A 19,038-nucleotide genomic window follows, 5' to 3' on the forward strand; every position below is an offset into this window, starting at 1 on the left:
AAATGCCAAATAAAGTTCCCAGTGGAATTATATTCAAAACTAACTCACAGCATCACTATACTTATCCATTAATACAGTAAACATAGTACATATATAAACAAACAAAAGTAATTAAATTGAAGAAACAGCTGGTAATTGGCAAAAAAGTCATGTTTTTATTCTGACCATAAATATGTTGATATTTTATTTTCTACAGAGCATGGAAAATACTTTTGAAGTTATAGAACACTTAGCAAATAATGTCAAAGAGAAATTATCAGAGAAACAAACTTACTCACTTCAACTCCGCAAAGAGACTGAGGAGCAGCAGCCGAAATTAGAGCGCGTGACTAAGCAGGTGCTGACATTTCTTAGCGCTGGCCCTAGCATTCACTTTTTCATGTACCAAATGCACTCAACCCCTCTTCCCTGAACTTGGTGGAAAGGAGGTGTATGTAATAGTTGACTGTTATTATTGACAGTGTGGAAGACTCAGAAGAGAAATCCGCATTTTGAATGAAACAAATGAAGAAACACTAGAAGAACAAGACATTGAACTCCGTGAGATTAAAGAGTTTCATAGGGAAATTGACCAAATGTTAGTTAGTGCCATGGAAAACGCTGAAGTCCACGTCATTCTTCAAACGTATTTTGAGCAGGTAATAGAGTATAATATAGTTTGTCTGTGTATCTAATTAGTTTTCTTCTAAAATGTGGCAGAACTAATAATTACAATATTCTTCCAGAATGGGTTAGAACTGCCTACAGTTAAAGGCCGGAGCTCCAGAACCTCCTCACAGTCTTCACTGTTGTCAATCAGGTAAGGGCAAGGCTACTAAGGTGGCGTCAAGTCTCACAGCTGTTACTGCCCAGCATGCTACCCATTCTCCTCACATTAGCAACCTCACTTTATGGTAACACTCCTGTCAACTTTGCAGGCACATTCCTTGTAACTAGCAAGCTATTTTAGGGGAACAAGGTTGGGTGAAAATTGAGGTGATATAGCTAACATTTTGAGCGAACTCCAACTCTAGGAAACTTTAACTCTTTTTAAACTGTAAAAGGTACAAAGTTTTGTAATTACAGCTGCTCCTGTGAAATTCTATGTAACCAGTTTTTATTTATGGTGTCTTACTGAGCTTAATGCAATCCAGAAATCTGTCAGTAGGGATAAGTCATGGGTACTAGATCTTTGTTGACAGGTTTATTAATGATGAAGCTAATTTTACGATTTCTAATCTCCTACTGTTGACAGCTATTTTCTAGTTTTTATTAGTCTGTAAAACTTTCATTAAAAATGAAAAATGGATCCTCAAAGACAGTGTTTTAAGTTTAAAAAAATATTTATGCTTCTACATAAATATTTTAAGCCACTCAATATCTTTACTATTACATATTAAAATTTTCTGTACTTTTTAAAAAACATTTTATCTTAGGACTGAATGGCTGTCTTCCAAACGATCTCACCACTTTTCCTACCAACACACTCCATATTTCTCTTCAGCTACATGACTTAAGACTAACATTTTTCCTACCAACACACTCCATATTTCTCTTCAGCTACATGACTTAAGACTAACATTGTGATGACTGTTCGAAGTACCTGCTCCTCTCTTCTCATTTTACAAACTAACTGGTTACAGTTGAAAATAATGTGCTCACAGAAACAAGTATTCAACTATTAAACTGTGTTCATTTCTTCTTTTGAAAGAATTGGGTCATATGTTTAAATTTAATAAACACTAAGGGATTTTCTAGTTCTTTACTTATGGAATTACGACTTTTTTTTTTGCCAATAAGGTCTATTTTAAGTACATTTTGTATTAAATTTATAGTAAATCTTTTTTTTTGTTCTAGGTCACTCGAGGGCCCAAGTTCTCCTGTTTCTCCTCCAATTTCAGTGAAAGTATTACAGATCAGCTTCCCAGGGTCTCCGGCAGGAAGCAAAAGTTCTAAGTCAGACAGTAATGACAGTAATTCAAGTACTCCTAAAGGAAAAAAGCCCAGCAAATAAAAACTTTTAATCTCTTGTATAAATTTTGAACACAGGTGAAAATCTCATTAACTTAAGGTTAAGTCTTCCTTTTTCTGGGGTCCCATTTATTAATGATATATGCCTACTAAAATAGCATTGAAGTACTGCAGACCAGACAAAAGTTCTGCACAGTGGCTACAAAAACTGTTTGAGAAAAGAACGAAGATTTTTCTTGTTTTGTTTTCCTCCTGTTTTATTCACAGAGAAGGAAACTGCAGAACTTTAGCCAGACCACATGTAATAAAGCAGAGGGAAATCAGCTTTTTTTTTTTTAAGGGAACACTGATGTCTGTAGTTTAGATGCTTTATGAAATAACACTTATGAAATAAGATTTTTTTCAGGAATACTTTCTAAAAGATTCATTGCACACCTCAATATTTTCATTTACTCTAAATCACCACTTTTTAAAATTAAAAACAAAAACAAAACAACAACCATATTCCCCCAATTTTTTTCCCACGGGGGTAACACACACCTGTTAAAGGTCTTTTTTTTTTTTTTTGGTTATAATTTGTAACGAAAAAATACCATCATTACCACTCCCTCAGTTAGAAAAACAATGTATGTGTATATACACACTTATATCTATATATTTTCATAAAGTACAACTTGCATTGCTAAGAATGTCTCTACCCTGACCTTGAAAATAAATGAACATACTAAATTTAAAATGGAGGTTGATATTGCATATTTAAAATCAGTTTTTTCAGCTAATACTACATTTGCAGCACTTTGAACTTTTTGGACTAGAGTGTGAAATGCTACTATAAAGCTAGATTTTAAACACATTAGCATTCAGGTAGATAAAGGAGCATTGACTTTAAACCTTGGGAAAAATATTCATTTCAACAGTGATTGTCTTAGAACCACTCCTCAGTTACTTCTGAAAAGGCAGTAGTGGTAGTAAATCTGTTTCTAATGATAATCATTTTTAATTCAGAAATGGGAAGGCATAGTTAAGTCTAATAACTAAAATGGCAAAGAAAATTGTGCATACTTTTTAGTTGAAATTCTGCCAAAATGCATGATGTTTAAGATACAAAACTGATTAATCCTATCATCATTATGTTTAACAATGTTGTGACTCTTGGTCATGTAAGTTTGTAAGTTACCTGGAACTTAAAACATTAAACTTTTTATTCTACGAAGGCAAGAGTTTTGTTTCTTACTAAGAGGTTTGCTTTCCTACACTTTTTCTTATTGTAATACAGGGATGATTAAATGTATCACAGGTTTATTGAAGTAACATAAAAGCAAGTTTCACTCCTGGAACCCATAAGATAGAAGAGAATTGACTCCCTCAAGTTGTCCTCCAATCTCTACATATGTGGCACACATGTTCACAATAATAATAGTAATAATAATGACTTCCTTGGTACAGAAACTAATATTGAAGTGATGATCTAATTTCTGCTGTTATTATTAGTTGTTCTTTTTTTTCTTGGTTTTTCCAGACAGGGTTTTTCTGTATTGTTTTGGAGGTTGTCCTGGAACTCACTCTGTAGACCAGGCTGGTCTCGAACTCACAGAGATCTGCTTGCCTCTGCCTCCTGGAGTACTGAGATTAAAGGTATGCTCCACCAATGCCTGGCTATTATTAGTTGTTCTTAATCAAGGCTTCTTTTTCCTATTGTACTGTTTGTACAGTAGTTTCCCACCACTATAATTTGGTGCAGATAGTACATATCATTACTAAAGTTTTAGTATTTTATCTGTATAAACATGCAATGAGTCTTTTTCTACTACTCCCTCATCTCTCTCATGCATGTCTGCAGTAGATCCCGTCTAATGACCAGGAGATTAAATGCTCAGTGCCATTTGCACTTTCTAGAATCCTAATTGAAGAGCATAAGTGCAAAAGCTACGATACCTACTAATATCTCCAAGAGTCTACTATTTAATTTTCAGAGAGGTTCTCTGAAAGTCCAAGATGATTCCTTTGTTAGTTGTTTGTGTGTATAGGTAGCTACTATGTTTGTGTGTGGCTGTCAGAGGACAGGCCTTTGGAGTCAGTTCTCTCCCTAGGCCTTGGCGTTTGGGGACTGTACTCACGTCATCAGCTTGGGTAGTCTTTTACCCACTAAGCCATCTCAGAGGCCTGGAATTGATTCTGTCATTCACCACGATTCAGAGAAAGGCATCTCAATAAAAAAGAGAAGGTAACAGAGCAGCAGAAGAGTAAATTGTAAGCCAGTCCTCCGCTGTTCAGAAACATGCCTACTGACTTCCCAAGCACGTGCAATATTAAGACAGAAGAAAAATCAGATTTACAGGGTGCCTCTCTGTTGCTATTTTCACTAAGTTATTTTCTGTTCTCATATAGTCTTGTCTGTAATTCCCTACCGGTTTTGTCAGTATTTAAAGTTAAAATTTTTCTTATGAACATAACCACTAAGTAAATATAATAATGGAGGCATAAGTAAAACAGGCTCTGATTAACCAACTTTCATGGTCTTATTCTTAAGGTATTTGTTAAGCTGGGAAGAAAACAATGTTTGCAAACCATTTATATCAGGCGTTAGAGGTAAATCAAATCATAATTTATCACTTAAAAATGAAATGTTGCAAAAGTTTTAATGCCTAAAACAAATGACTTAAAATAGTACCTAAGAAACATTCAATTATATAATATCCCCCCACCCAAGCTAAGGGCTTTTTAACAAGAGAATAAAGTATTTTTCTGATAAAACAATCCAACTGTTCAACGCAAACATATTGCTCTCCAACAGTGAAATATGATAGGCCCAGGATTCTCACAAGCCATTGTACAATGAAGAAACAAAGCCCTCTGAAAATACCTTTAGGTGAAGAGTTTCAATTGTCAGGTAAGAGCTACATCTGCAAATACCCACATACTCAAAGCACTGACTATGACAAAAGGGCTGATAGCTGAAACAAATCTGAGAAATGTCTTGTAATCTGCTATAAACTACGTTAGACCCAGAACCGCTTGTTGAGACTAAAGCATCCCCAAACTTCTGAAATTCAGTGAGGATTTCCTAAGCAGATCATTTTTTTGGCTTATTTCCCTTTTCTTTCTCAAATTCAGCTATCTGATTAAATATATTGAGTAAATTTTGAGGTATATTTTTCTTAACTCTGTTTTCTGGTTGCTCTTTGCTATTCGGTGTCTCTTCTGGAGCCTCGGTCTTGTTACCCTCCCCAGAGCTGTCCTCCTTTTCATATGCGTGCTCTCCCTGACTTGTATTTAACGGGTACCTTTGCTCAGGCCTACTGTCACGTGATCCAGAGGAAGTGTATTTTTTGTGTTTTTCAAGTGACTTCCAAGAGTAGTCCGAACTTGCTGGTGAAGTAGAATACTTCACAGAACCTGGCTCCCACCTTCTAGAGTGATCTTTTCTTCCCTCCGTGTCCTTTTCAAATCTCCTAGAACTAGATGCTTTCATCTTGTCTTCTGAATTTCTACAGAAGGAATCCAAGGAATTTCTCCTACTGGAGAAATATCTTTCTGATTTATATGGCTTTTCGGTTTTGCTACTACCTGTCTGGGTTTTAGAGCTATTGTAAAAATCTCTTGTGTCTTCAGACCTACCTCCCAAGTCATCTGGCACTTCAGCTGAAGATGTGAGAAGGCATCTCTCTTTCTCTTTCACCTGTGTGCTTGGACACTGTAACCTATCCTGCTTTTCCAACAGTTTCTCCACTTCTTGTTTTTGATTAAGGAAAGATGCTGAAGTATTAGTTGGAACTGGGTAGCAATCATCTTTCCTATTCTGATCTATGTGACTTGAAGATGTCTTAGACCAGTGCCTCTTTGAACTGCGAGAAGACTCTGAACGATTCCTCTTACTTTTCTTATGACGTTTATGACTAGAAGAGGAAGAGGATGAGGAAGATGAAACGGATTCATCAGCAGAAGAAACACTTGAAGAGGATGATGACGATTTTCTTCTTTTCTTCTTCAGCCTTAAAAACAATAGTTAGCTCATCAGCCATGGGAATTACAAAAATGCTAGTCAAATATCCCTCAAGATTTGATCTTATTTTGTATCACTTGAAGATGTTCTACAAGCTGTCACTGAGACATAATAACAATCTCAATACTGCATAATAACAATACTCAATTACCTTTTACCATGGAGCATGACTTTTGAGAGCGCCTATGGAGACAGGTGTCACTGCAGGCAAACCCACTACTTCTGAAAGACCAGTGACTTTTAAGATTACTTATCTTGCTGGACATGCAAGAGGCAACTGATTTCTCTATCCAGGACCTCCAGTTTCTTCACATATCCCCCACAGCACCACTGACGTTTTAGGACCAAATGGATCTTTACTGAAGGTAGGAGCCGACTGTCCTGTACACTGTAGGATGTTTAAGTAGGCCTATGTTCTCTACATACTAGATGCCACTATTCTTCCAAACTTACATCATAACAAACCACCAGTATCTAAGAAATCACAGCTCCTCTTCTAAAAGCCTATCCCCCAGAAACAGTTAAATTACTTATTCTATATTTTAATCCTAATTTTTAAAAAGAATTCTAAGTTTAGACTCTGCTTAATTTCTTTTACAGACAAACACATGGAACATATGCTTGCTAAGAATTATCACTTGGGAAACTTTTTTTAAAATTACTTACTTTACCTCCATATGGCACTTTGGTTTCAACTCAGTAGTTGCTTTTAAGTTTAAAAAATACTGAATATTATAGTTTACCTTTTCTCCTCTTTTAAGAGCTTACGCAACTTTTCTGCACTTGTTTCTATTTTCTTTGTTTTCTGCTTTTCTTCCTTTTCAGCTTGTTTTTCTCTTAATTCCAAAGATTTCTTTTAGAACCCAGATATCGGAAAAAACCACACGTTAAAAATAAAAATAGCAGAATATGCACAAACAGTATTTAAAAGACCACCCCCCCAACCAGAAGCCCAATTTAGTATAATCAAATCACCATATAGCCAGTATTAAACAAGTTATTTTTTTCCAAATAAAAAAATTAATGACACACGTTTGGCATTAATCATTTGAATGGCCAGAACAGTATTGAGGACCATATTGCAGTTGGTATCCCAAGAAAAACAGGGAAGCCATTGCAGTAGTACCAATGACCCAGAATGCAGGTAAGATAAAAAAGATGAAAAATTATTTTTAAAAATTGAAATTTTAAACAGGACACAAATTTTACAAATAAAATTCAAATAAGGACATTCCACAGAGGTGAATGAAGGGAAAAAATCACCATGTTCAAATACAAACCATTTTAAAAATAGCACAGCCCAGTTGGATGCATGATTACATAAGAAATCATTTTCCAGTTTGTGGATGGGGATGAGCAGCACCAGATGTCACAGACACAGCAGCAATGGTCCAATTCAGAAGAAAATGCATGAGAAAACATCATCATCAGTATTACAGGAAAGGACAAGTAAAAAAAAAAGTCTACAAAGGTTTGCACAATTAGCTCAATTATACTAGCAATACTCATAATCTTATAATCACCAGGTAAGCTCTCTACAAAGGGGAACAATCAAAATCACACACTGAATTTAGGCATTCTTACAGGGTATTTTTACTTTTGAGTACAAGCAATGCAATGTCAAACCTAATTAGGAAAAGCTATTCATTTTCCTAATAGTTCATCTAGGTAACCTAGTTTTTCTGAAAAGAAAATGACATTTTGGCATTAATTTTAAATGCCATTAAATTTCAAAGAGGAAATAAAGAATCACCTGCATATGTTTATGAAGTTTCTGCAAAGCATCCTCTGCATCTTTAAATGTCTCATCCAAAGTCAGAGCTTTCTTATAGTAACTTTCAGCATTTAAAAACTTTTCTTCTTCTTCTAACCTATTAAGAAGATTCAACATTTGTAAAAGCAAATTTATCCAAGTATACATATAAGCCATCAGAGGAAAGTATCTTTAGCCAATTATTTTCTAATTATTCATTCATGTGCTTGCTTAGTAAAAACAACTTACATAAGATGGCTTTTTAAAAGTAGTTATGAAGTTTTCCTTCTATGGAGAAATTTTCATTGGCAATCCATTAGAATTCTTTGGAAATAGCATACACACAGGGTTGTAGACATCACTATAACCTACAATCATTGTTATCATATAATCTACAAGTCTACGCTGTGAAAAATCACAATTAGAATGTTTGGGTGGGTGTTATCCCAGCACTTGTGAGGCAAGTTACTATGAGTTTGAGGGGAAAGTTACTATGAGTTTGAGGCTAATCTGGTCAATTAAGTAAGTTCCAGGTCAGCCAGGGCTAAGCAGAAAAAGGAAGTTTGGATATATTGTAGTGATAGGAATTTACAAAATATTTCTAGGGAACAGAAGGAAAAAAATCTTTACTGCAAAACAAATGGGATTATTTTTATGTCAGTAGACTAGATGTTAGTAGCTGAAGGACAAGTAAAATCATGACTAATACTTGTGGCTTGGATAATTGGTTAATGTAGCCATTCACTCAGCTCAAAGATACCAATACCAGGAATAAGACAACCTCTTTTCAGTGGTACTAGTAAAAAAGTTACTTCGTAACAACAAAAAAGGTTCTCCAGTCACTAACTGAAATCTCATTAATTTAGAATTTGTGGGCATTCTTATTCTACAGATACTTGGATGGAATGCTCATCCAAGCAAGAACGGCCAGGCAGAAGATTTATGATATAGAAGAGATGAACCTTTCTTCACTAATGGCAGAGAGGACGAGAGATGTAGTTCATTGTTATAGCACTTGCCTGGCACATTTGAGATACCCTGGGTTCCATGCCCAGTAGTGCAGAAAGCACTGATATTATAGCATTCTATGCCTTATACTTTTTAGTTATTAAAGCTGACTACTGCTTGCTGGAACACAGTCCATAAATGAAGCTGTGTGAGACTTCTGAGTGTTTGTGAGACAACTCCAAGTAAACAAGACAAGAGTCTTATTACCTCTGTTCCTCTGTAACAAGGATTTGTTACTGGCATATGCTTTCATGCCCTTCCCAGAAGTAGTACATAGTAGTGGGTTTACTTCAGATTTCACATTGCTTCTTAATTTTTTTAGTGAAAAATGTTTTTACACATGGGTTGCCCTTGTGACTGTACACACCCTACTCACACAACCCTGCTTACCCCTGTCTGATGCTCCAAATAAAGCTGGCTATTGCATGAGACTTTAGCATGCCTCGTTTTTTAGGCTCTACTCTCCCTGGTTCAGGCCAGCAAGTTGAGTGGCAACACTGCCAAATACTTCTAACTCCACCATTTAATCTGAATTTGCAGGGTTTACCAGACAGAGCAGTGCTATAATCTGATTATAACAGCAGAATCTAATCACAATTTACTAGAAATCACGTAATTAATAAAATGATTAAAAAATTAAATCCTTAATTAGAGCAAAACCTTCTGGTATACACTCTGGAATAGAACAATTATCTAATACTTTTCAATTTACACTTCTGTGTAGCAAAAATATACATTCAGAGCAATTAACCCGAGGTACTAAAGTACGTACGTATACACACACACACACATACACACCCTCAGTAATAAGGCGGAAAAAAGGGACCAAGAGGCCACCTGCCACACAAAACTGAAGCAAAGAGTACTTTGAATTATATAGTAAGAAGCTGCTTTGTGGTATACATCTCAGGGCATTATGGGAGTTGGTTGCAATCAGACTTTTACTATTAAATGAAACCCCATACGTACTGCCCTCCCCTTTCTACGAGGGTCTGGCAGAGATATTTTCTTGCATTCCTGTGAGTTGGGCAGTTTTCTAATGCCAGCTCAAAATCTTCTATTGCTTTGTTCAGACTTCCTTTTGTTGCATATCTAGAGACATTAAACAAAATTAGAGCAATTTAATCTTGTGACCTACTTAAAGACATTTTTCATTCTTAAAAATATTCCTTAAAATCCCCAATTCACTTACAATGCTCCACGAGCCACCAGAGCTTCCACATTCTGCTTGTCTATCTCCAGAGCTTTATTGTACTCATTCATAGCATCCACATGTCGCCCCACCTTGAAGTAATCGACCCCAATCTTCACACTGAAAACACATTTATAAGATGTCAGGGATACTTCCCAGAGCATCTACAAATAAAATGTTAGTACGCATGACTATTAAAAGAAAATACCTTTAAAGCTGGATAAATACTTAGTTTTCAAATTACTCTTAATATACTTGGATTGTCATAGCAAACATTTATGAAAATTCAGATATCAAGACACTAATTCAGCTGGGCGTTGGTGGCACACGCCTTTAATCCCAGCACTTGGGAGGCAGAGGCAGGCGGATCTCTGTGAGTTCGAGACCAGCCTGGTCTACAAGAGCTAGTTCCAGGACAGCCTCCAAAGCCACAGAGAAACCCTGTCTCGAAAAACCAAAAAAAAAAAAAAAAAAAAAAGGACACTAATTCTTTCTGAAAACAATTCTAAATAAAACTTAAGTCTGTTAAGATTCCAATGTTACGTCTAATATAATACAGATAAAGTCAAAGAAGTTTTCATTCATTTGTAAACACATTCTAGTCTTAGTGATGATGGAAGAATGCATGCCTAACTAAAACTTTCATGCTGGATAACCGCCCCTGTTAGACAAAACAACCTCATACCATTTTAAAGCCCAAGATGCTGACTGCTTCTTTCTTAAAGCCAAAGCAAAATCATCTTCGGAGAAATTTTTGCTGTGAAAGAAAATGAGAGTCAAAAAATGTAAGTATAGTTCATTCTATCTCTGGTAGGTACTCAACAGTGAAATGTCATGCAGGAAATTTGTATTCCATTTGTACAGTAAAATCGTTGTAATTGTCAGGTATGGATATTACTGTCAAATAGTATTTTTCCTAAGCATATGCACAAAGTTTCTATACCCTTTTCTACTTGGTCAGATGGCACATCCCTATCAATGCTTAGTTCAGACCAGGAGCAAATACGATTGCGCACTTCATTCAACCTTTGCCATATTCCTGTTCTTCAGCTACTCAGTTTTTGAGCTAATCCATTCCCCTGCCCACTTCAAGAGAATCCAGATCTACTTTTACCTTTGTAGGCCTCTCATTAAAGATGGTGGATGAGATTCATCTATTCCTAGTTTCTCCAGAAGGAATTCAACTACTCCTGGATTAACAAATCCCAGAGAACTCTGCATGATATTTTCATAGGACTCCAAAGAATTACTATTTAGTTCAACACTCCTCCTTAGCAGGGGAAAATCAGAAACACAAACACATGAGTACAATAATTAGCACATCTGCTTCTACTAAAGGAAGACGTTACTATGTGAGCTTTAAATACTAATATCATTTTTGTACACCAAGCCTAAAGTAATCTAAAGGTTATGAAAATGAAAACCCACTTTACAATAAAAACATTATAGCTCTACTTTGTTAGGAGTATATAAAAGATAAATACCTGTAGTACAAAGGTAGCTCTTCAGAAGTAATCACACCTAGTTTAATGCCAGACATCTGGGGTGGAAGAGATGAGCTGTACAGAGATACGGCAAGCTTCTCATGATACCTGTCAATATCCTTGATTCCAGCTTCAAAAACAAAGAGGATCAAACAATAAAAAAGTAAGAACAAAAATAAGCTTTTCAAACATTACCGTCATTATGCTTTCAACATTAATGTGAAAATTTTTAATTAGTATGTTGAAACTGATCACCTCGAATTATGTCACCAGTTTGGTAATATGATAAAGGATCTCCATGGTTACTGTGAGAAGGCACATCTCTTAAGGGACAGAGAGCCTGCAATGAGAAGTATTTGAAACCACCAAATATTTCACTCTTTGACAAGAACAGTAGCTCTTTTTTTTTTTAATCTTAGCTATTCATTATGAATGTGTAATAACACTAAAGTCTAACACCATTTTCTTTTTAATGAATGCATAATGATACAATATTTATAGGGTGACCATTCAATATACATATACAATGTAAATTATCCTAGCAACAGAAATAACAATTTTGTTCAGAGTCTTCAAACTTTCTAGCTATGGACTCCAGTCACACTAGTGTGTACAGAACACGTTCCCTCTACTTGCTCTGTACTTTGGCCATTAGTAATCTAGCTTCTTCCTACCCTCTCAGCCCTTCTGACTCTGCTCACCACTATTCTACTCTCGTTTGGTATCAACTTTTTGGCTTTTATACATAGCATGAAAATGTGGAATTTGTCTTTCTGTGTTTGGCTTATTTCACTAAGGACAGGGTCTTTCAATCCCATATGGGCACAGCTTCACTTTTTGATGGCTTTCTGCATCTGTTAACAGACACGTCAGTTCCTTGTAGTTACAATTTATAACAAAACAGACATTCGTATTTGCTAAATGAAATGTGAATTCTTAAGATTTGTAGTTCTTCCTTTTCAGATGGTGAGACAAAACAGTATCAGTTGTTTTAAAGGGAAATATTCCAAATCGAGGTCAACTAGTTCATTAAGTGGAAGAATGTTGTATGTTTATGGTGAATATGTGATAGGAAGGTTTTACTCATATGCAAACATCTAATGCCCAATTATTAAGCATCTGTTTAACCAGAAGACATATGTTCAGAATACCAATGGATATCATCTTACCAACTAATAGATCTATGGCTTTAAAAAGGAACTGACCTGCAACCACAGTCCCCCAAACCCTAAAAAAACAAAAATGGAGGAAATTTAACACTCTAGTACTTGTTTTTTTTTTTTAGACAGGCTGGCCTTGAACTCACAGAGACCTGCCCACTTCTGCCTCTGAGTACCAGGGTTAAAAGCCTGCACTACCAATGCCCAACTCTCCAATGCTTTTGTAAGAAGAGCCACTATGTTTCCTTCAGTTTATAGCTAATCCGCAAAGGTACCCCGACAGGTCAATGTAAGCGGAACTGAATAAGCACATAACTGTTGCAGGGGATGACTACTGAGTAACTTACTGTGATTTCTAAATGAGATATGTCTCTCATGATGCCACTTCCTAAACAGATCAGCACCATGAAAAAACCGAACTCCCGGATAGAGCTGATTCTTCCAATCACTATGTCACCACGTTCAATATCTCGGAAAAACAGCTCTCTTCGGTCCATGCTTGGGATCTCCATGAACTGTTCTAAAGGTGGCATGACCGCATAATGATCTGAAAAAGGAATTAAAATCATCACAACAATCTCGACCTCCCTCCCCTTTGATGTACTGCTAAACGCCAAGCCACCAGTCTTGAAAGCTTCCCAGACTTACTGTCATTGTCGTCGTGCACTTCAGAGGGTGTAGGTGCATCTGATTTCCAAGACAGTGCAAAAAGCAAATCTGCTTTCTTGGAGATGAATTTTTGTATTTCAACGTTGTCAACTCTCTTCTCTTTCCTGGAAAGGAAAGGCGAGCGATTACCAGCATTCTAGGAGCAAAGTTCTCGGACATCCGACCTCGTGACGGTGCTTTTTCATCACCCAACCCTCCCCAGGTTCCATCCGGGCTGTGTCTCTGGAGAGAGTTTTATTTATTTTTATTATGTTCGCTTTTCAATGGGTATTCATTTAGTGTAGGACAACTCTGGGGAACCCGCTCCTACCACGTGAGTCCTGGGACTCGAACTCAGGTCAGGAAGCTTGATGGCAAGTGACTTTATCCACTGAGCTCTGGAAGAAGTTTCGCCACTTGGAAATGGGGGCGGGGAAGCTTTGAAAGCTACGCCAGCAGTTCAGAAGGAGCACCCCGGTCTCTCTGCCAGGAGCCGGTGCTCTCCAGCCGGCCCAGCGCCACGGCCCGGCCCAGGTGACGTCCCCGTACCTGGCAGCTCCCTGCGGAGGCGCCGCGCCGCGGGCTGGCTCAGCCGCCGTGCCCAGCAGGCTCCGGAAGTGCGGGTTGTCTTGCTGCTCGCTCCGCAGCAGCGACAGCAGCGCCGGACCGTGACAGCCCAGCGACTGCCGCAGCAAATCGCGGTCCATGGCGAGCCCGCCAGGACCCGGCTCCCGAGCCCGCGATTCCGCAGGCCGAGGCACTCGGACCCGCCAGCCACGGTAACCTCCCGGAAGCGCTCTCGGCGGCGGGCTGCCTCGGTCTCGCGAGAGACCCAGCGGGACTACGGAAAGCCGCAGGAAGCGCGAAGCGTGTCTGGCGCTGAAGGCGGGGTGGGGCTTGAGGTGTGACTTGTGGGAGCGCTGGCGTTTATTAAGCTCGTACGTCGTGACGCGCTTCCTAGGTCCGCACGGCTCGAGCTCGGGGCTGCGGTGTGCATCCAACCCTGCGCCTCCGCCTGCGGACCCTTAGCTCTGTCTGCTGGCGGGCGGGGCGCAGCGTGGTCCCTCGGGGGACTGTCCGGGTAATCGATGCTCCCCTCGGTGCCATCGCCGCCCCAGGAACGGTGCCTGGTGGACCGAAGGGCTGAGAAAGCCAGGGGGCTTGGCAGCCGGAGTTGTGCCCCCGCGTCCCCGCTGTCAGACACAAGCCAGGGTCGCTTTAAAGTGCCACGCGCACGCTCTGCGCCCGTTGTACGCAGAAAGACAGAAGAACTTTAACTCCGGCGGGGCTTGCTGCCTCTGCTTATGCTGGCCTCGCAATCAGTGTAACGCCAGGCACCAGAGACTAATTCGTTCCTCACCAAAAGCCCACACCCACCATAGAGGGCCAGGCCTTTTACAGTTACAGGCGTTTTGAATTCATTCTTCTGTGTCAAGTACCTGATTTAGAAAGGGACGGAACGCTGGATATTTGACCGGACTAAGGGGCTAAGAGGGAGTGAGAGAATTAGTGTCAGGGTTTTCAGCATGGCAGCCAAGGACTCTATCGCTGGGTTGAATTAAAACAAAACAAAAACAAACACAACAACAACAACAACAAACCAAAACCCTCAAGAAACTCTAAGAAATATGAACAATTTAATAAACTGTGGTAGGGGAGCAATGCAGGGAACCAAAGTGAAGGAAGTTGAAAATGCTGAGTATTATCCCAAAGAGATTTCCAATGTCTGGTTTCTAGGACTACTTTTATTGTGATTTCAAATTTCATTTCTCAGCAAACACATATGATGTATATCCTTTAACAAACACCCTAGACTCGGCGGGCGGTGGTGGCGCATGCCTTTAATCCCAGCACTCGGGAGGCAGAGGCAGGCGGATATCTCTGAGTTCGAGGCCGGGCTGGACCTACAGCTCCAAAACAATACAGAGAAACCCTGTCTCGTAAAACCAACAACAACAACAACAACAAACCCACAAACACCCTAGACTCTAAAGATGACAATACTTCTGGCTCAGCGCGGCTCAGTGTAATGGTGGAATAGACATAAGAATACAGACATAAAACTGTAACACGGTGGTAAGCGAATGTGGGGTGCTGAGGTGTCTGCTGGGGTCCCGCTGGGGTCCCTCTTCTCCAGGCAAACGGGAAGTCAGAAAAGCAGGAGATAAGCAAGTGCAATGTAAACAGGAGGCTATAATTACAGAAGTTCAAATGTGAAACGTCAAGACGCACCGCGGAGACCAGTGTGAAATTAAATAGGCAGGGGTATTTCCATTAACAGACATCCTCACTGTATAAACATCATTTCAGAAGGCTACAGATGAGTGAGAAGGGGCCCTTTCCCTCTGTGTGGAGAAAGAAAGGGGAAGAGGGAACGAAGGGAAAAGAGAAAAAGATTAAGTTCATGATTTATTTAGCAAAGAACACAGAAATTTAGGTGAATCGAGGTAACCACATTGAGCAATAACACGTGTATTTTGATACAAGTTTTTTTTTTTTTGATTTCCCCGAGTTTCCCAAAATGATATGTACAGCTTCGGTGTTATTTATGAAGGATGTACAAGTAATTTTTTACTTCACAAGAAGTAGTATGTATATAGACAGATTCTGGCTCTTGGTCCCATTGCAGACTGCCAACAAGACCTTGTTCCCATCTGGGGTTAAGGAAGGTGTATATTAGGGAAGGGAGGCACCGAATAATATTCTAGCCGTTACTTGGGCCATCTCTGCTTTTCATTTCAGCTGCTTTTTATAATTAGCTTTCCCACCTTAAAAAGAGTAGACATTACTTGTTCATATATTTCTTTTGGTTCCTTGAGCCAGAGTGTCATGTAGCTCAGGCTAGCCCTGAACTGAGTAGTGGAGGGTAACTCTCTGAACTTAGATCTTCCTGCTTCCCCCTTCTGAGTGTTGGTCTTACAGGTGTGAGCCACTGTGGGCAGTTTATGCAGTACTGGGTATTAAACCCATGTATGACTGTGAATTCCAGCAAGCACTCTGCTAGCTGTGTTACACTCTCAGTCTCAGAGAATTAATGTTGAATTTTAACACAAAATGTTAATGTGTTTTAGTACACTGGATAGGCCTACATATATGCCACCCTTCTTTTTGTATGTTTGTATATTCATGGTTTTTGTTTATCTATGACAACTCTGTGATGATGGCCTTATTAATAGGATGCTTGTAGTCAGTTGTATTCTGAACACAGAGGTGATGGGTGTGAGATGCTGGAAGATCTCCAAGAGGAAACGCTCTCAGAGATGTGAGGTCACAGGGAACACCCATTAGGAAGCTGGTGACACATTTACTAACAGCACCTCCACTCTGCCCATGTATGTAGTAGGCAACACTAGATATTAGAGAAGTGAAACAAAGAAAGACAGGATATGGGGAGGTGAAAGCCATAGCAGAGAGTGGACACTGGCTGTAGGAAATAGAGACAAACCACAGCCCTGGGAGAAGATGGCCAATACTTCCAAGTTCCATGCAGATAAAGATACAGGGAGCATCAGAATAGACAGAGCCTCGAGATGAAGACATCATGCGTTTAACTGTTTGGAGGTGAGTTAAGAAATGTTTTCTTTTCAAGCATAAAATACCAACATAGGTTATAAAATGTTTTGTATTAAAGAAAACAATTTCAAATAAAAAGGCATTCATTTTGGAATAATTTTAGCTTCACAGAAAATATGAATAGAAGATACATTCATTTTCCTAGTATTACACATGCATAGTCTTCCTCATTATTAAAATGCCCCACCAGAATGGGACATTAGTTGTAACCAATGAACCTACACTGACATATAGTATTACAGATACTCCATAGTTTACCAAAGAATCCATATTTCCTGATACAGACAAATATATATGATACATGTTCCACATTATTGTTGTCCATAGAGCAGTTTCACTGCCCTAAAAATGCTCTGTGGTCTGTCTACTCTTCCCTCCTGAAAGGATTCAGGCATTATGCTGGCCTGCCCCTGTCACCTGGTAGAATTCACTCAGGCAGTGCCCTGGTCGGTCCAGGTGCAAAGGACCCTTTAAAAGAAAGACTCCCACCCACTTATGCTCTCTTTCAGCCCTCTCTTCCCCTCTCTCTTTCCTTCTCTTTCCCTCTCTCTTTCCTGCTGTTCCCCTGGGGCAGACAGGATTTTTCCTGTCTCTTCTCTTCTGTCCTCTCTGTCTCTGTGTCTCTTTCCTTCCCTGCCACCCCTTTCTAATAAAACTTCTCATTAAACTCTGTCTGCCTGGCATGTTTGTCCCCCACCTTCCTTCATCACCGTCACCTGCCATGGAATCCACTAAGGTTCCCCTCACAGTTTATCATAACATCCCCTTTCCCAGAAGTCCTGATCACCAAAGAACTTCTGACTGTCTCCATGATTTTTACTTTTTGAGGTTAGCATTAGTTGGGATAATTCAGTATGTAGTGTTTTCAAATTTGCTTCTTTCACTCATTAATAATGTGTATGTAAGTTTCCTCAACTGCTTGTCATGGGTTAGTGACTAATTTCTCCTTAATGCTGAATAATAATAATATTCTATTGTCTTATGATACTGACACCAACCTAAACTGGGAAGCTATCTCCTGTTTTGAGTCCACTTAAATAGCATTCTCATCTGAAAATATCTTCATAGGCTCACCCAGAAGATTACTGAGTCAACAATTTGGATATCCCTTATTGAAGTCAAACTGTCATATAACATGCTTTTTCATATGTTTTGAAACATATATCATGAAAGAACATGGTTTCAGCTAACCCTCTGAATTGCATGCAATGGTAAAATGCTGGCAACCACATACATACTTAGACAATGCAAATTTTAAAGTTAGTATTTTGACTCAAACATTTATTAACCTTCCCATACCTCTTTCTTCCTTTTTCAAAGAGCAGAAGAACTGACAGAGACTACTAACTGGAACTAATCAACTCTTAGTTTCAAGTCAGACATGGTGGTTGGTGCACACCTAAATTCCCAGAAATGGAGGCCAAGGCAGCAAGAATGTTGGCTCAAGACTAGTCTAGACTACACAGAGAGCCATTGTCTCAAAACAGACAAAAAGAATTCTTTAGTCACAAACCACTAATTCACTTATTTTTGATAGTAAGATTTTTTTCAAGAAAAAAATGAGGAGCACGGATGGAGAACTTCAGATTTACTAGAAAAGTATAATTAGCAAGACAGTGTTCCATAGGTATCAGAACAGACAGTTAAGTGCCACTGACTAATGAGCCCAGAAATACAATTCTATAAATAACAACATCTGATCTTTGACAATAGTGAAGATAACCAGTGGGTAAAGATGATCTTTTCAACAAATTGTACTGCAATAAGAGAACATGCAATTTAAAAAATAATTCTACATCTAGATTTACCCTTTACAAATAAGTTAAAATGGACCATGGATCACAACATTGTGGAAGTCCAAGAAGATAATACAGGCAAAAACACAGACCCTATTGGTTTTAGACATCACACTAAAGACATGATCGATGGAGACAATTGTGACAAACTAGACTTTACTGAAATTGATTTTTTTCTGGGACTGGAGTTAAGAGCTCTTATTGCTCTCTCAGAGAACCCCAGGTTCTGTTCTCAGTACTCACAATCACCTGCAACTCAGTTCCAGGGGAACCCAATGCTCTTTCCTGATTTTCAAGGTCATCAGGCACACATTCAGTGCTCACATATAAACACAAACATTAATGCACATAAAAATTTAAAAATTTCTGACTTACAAAAAATTGCATTCAAAGAATAAAAGATAATCCATATACATACAGAAAATATTTTTAACAAAAAGAATATACAAAGAATCCTTAAAATAATAAGAA

At 38.7% G+C, this 19,038-nt stretch overlaps 2 protein-coding genes across 4 annotated transcripts in view; one reads left to right on the forward strand and one right to left on the reverse strand.

The window, feature by feature from the left end:
• The window catches only part of Ccdc39 (coiled-coil domain containing 39), a 31,350-nt gene extending 28,187 nt beyond the window's left edge, over positions 1-3,163 (forward strand). Inside the window, exons 17-20 of the mRNA XM_005069713.4 lie at positions 197-337; positions 462-638; positions 726-799; positions 1,837-3,163. Of these exons, the coding sequence (XP_005069770.1) occupies positions 197-337; positions 462-638; positions 726-799; positions 1,837-1,993 (549 nt within the window). The 3' untranslated portion in view covers positions 1,994-3,163. The remainder of the gene's footprint in view (positions 1-196; positions 338-461; positions 639-725; positions 800-1,836) is intronic.
• Ttc14 (tetratricopeptide repeat domain 14) lies at positions 133-14,010 on the reverse strand. 3 transcript variants are annotated; one of them, XM_005069714.4, is made up of 12 exons: positions 13,748-14,008; positions 13,199-13,323; positions 12,898-13,097; positions 11,646-11,730; positions 11,391-11,520; positions 11,021-11,176; positions 10,592-10,663; positions 9,907-10,026; positions 9,684-9,806; positions 7,707-7,824; positions 6,697-6,806; positions 133-5,942 (listed from the first exon to the last, which is right to left on the reverse strand). In XM_005069714.4, exons 1-12 carry the CDS (start codon positions 13,903-13,905, stop codon positions 5,024-5,026), a joined length of 2,316 nt encoding a protein of 771 aa, XP_005069771.1. In that variant the 5' UTR covers positions 13,906-14,008; the 3' UTR covers positions 133-5,023. The 3 variants fall into 3 exon arrangements, 2 of the variants coding, with proteins under 2 accessions (XP_005069771.1, XP_040610441.1); XM_040754507.1 differs by lacking the exon at positions 13,748-14,008 and adding an exon at positions 13,530-13,712; XR_005880402.1 differs by lacking the exon at positions 133-5,942 and having other exon boundaries at positions 6,680-6,806; positions 7,234-7,824; positions 13,748-14,010.
• Between the last annotated feature and the right edge of the window lie 5,028 nt (positions 14,011-19,038).

The sequence above is a fragment of the Mesocricetus auratus genome, unplaced genomic scaffold (genome assembly GCF_017639785.1).
Source record: "Mesocricetus auratus isolate SY011 unplaced genomic scaffold, BCM_Maur_2.0 Super-Scaffold_100011, whole genome shotgun sequence".
NCBI lineage: Eukaryota > Metazoa > Chordata > Mammalia > Rodentia > Cricetidae > Mesocricetus > Mesocricetus auratus.

Coding starts and splice junctions, on each gene's coding strand:
- Ttc14 (XM_005069714.4), bottom strand. CDS start 13,905: ATGGACCGCGATTTGCTGCGGCAGTCGCTGGGCTGTCACGGTCCGGCG. Junction 10,664..11,020: donor TTAATGAGAGGCCTACAAAG/GTAAAAGTAGAT, acceptor TTTCTTTCACAG/CAAAAATTTCTCCGAAGATG. Junction 10,027..10,591: donor GCATCTTGGGCTTTAAAATG/GTATGAGGTTGT, acceptor ATGTGTTTTCAG/TGTGAAGATTGGGGTCGATT.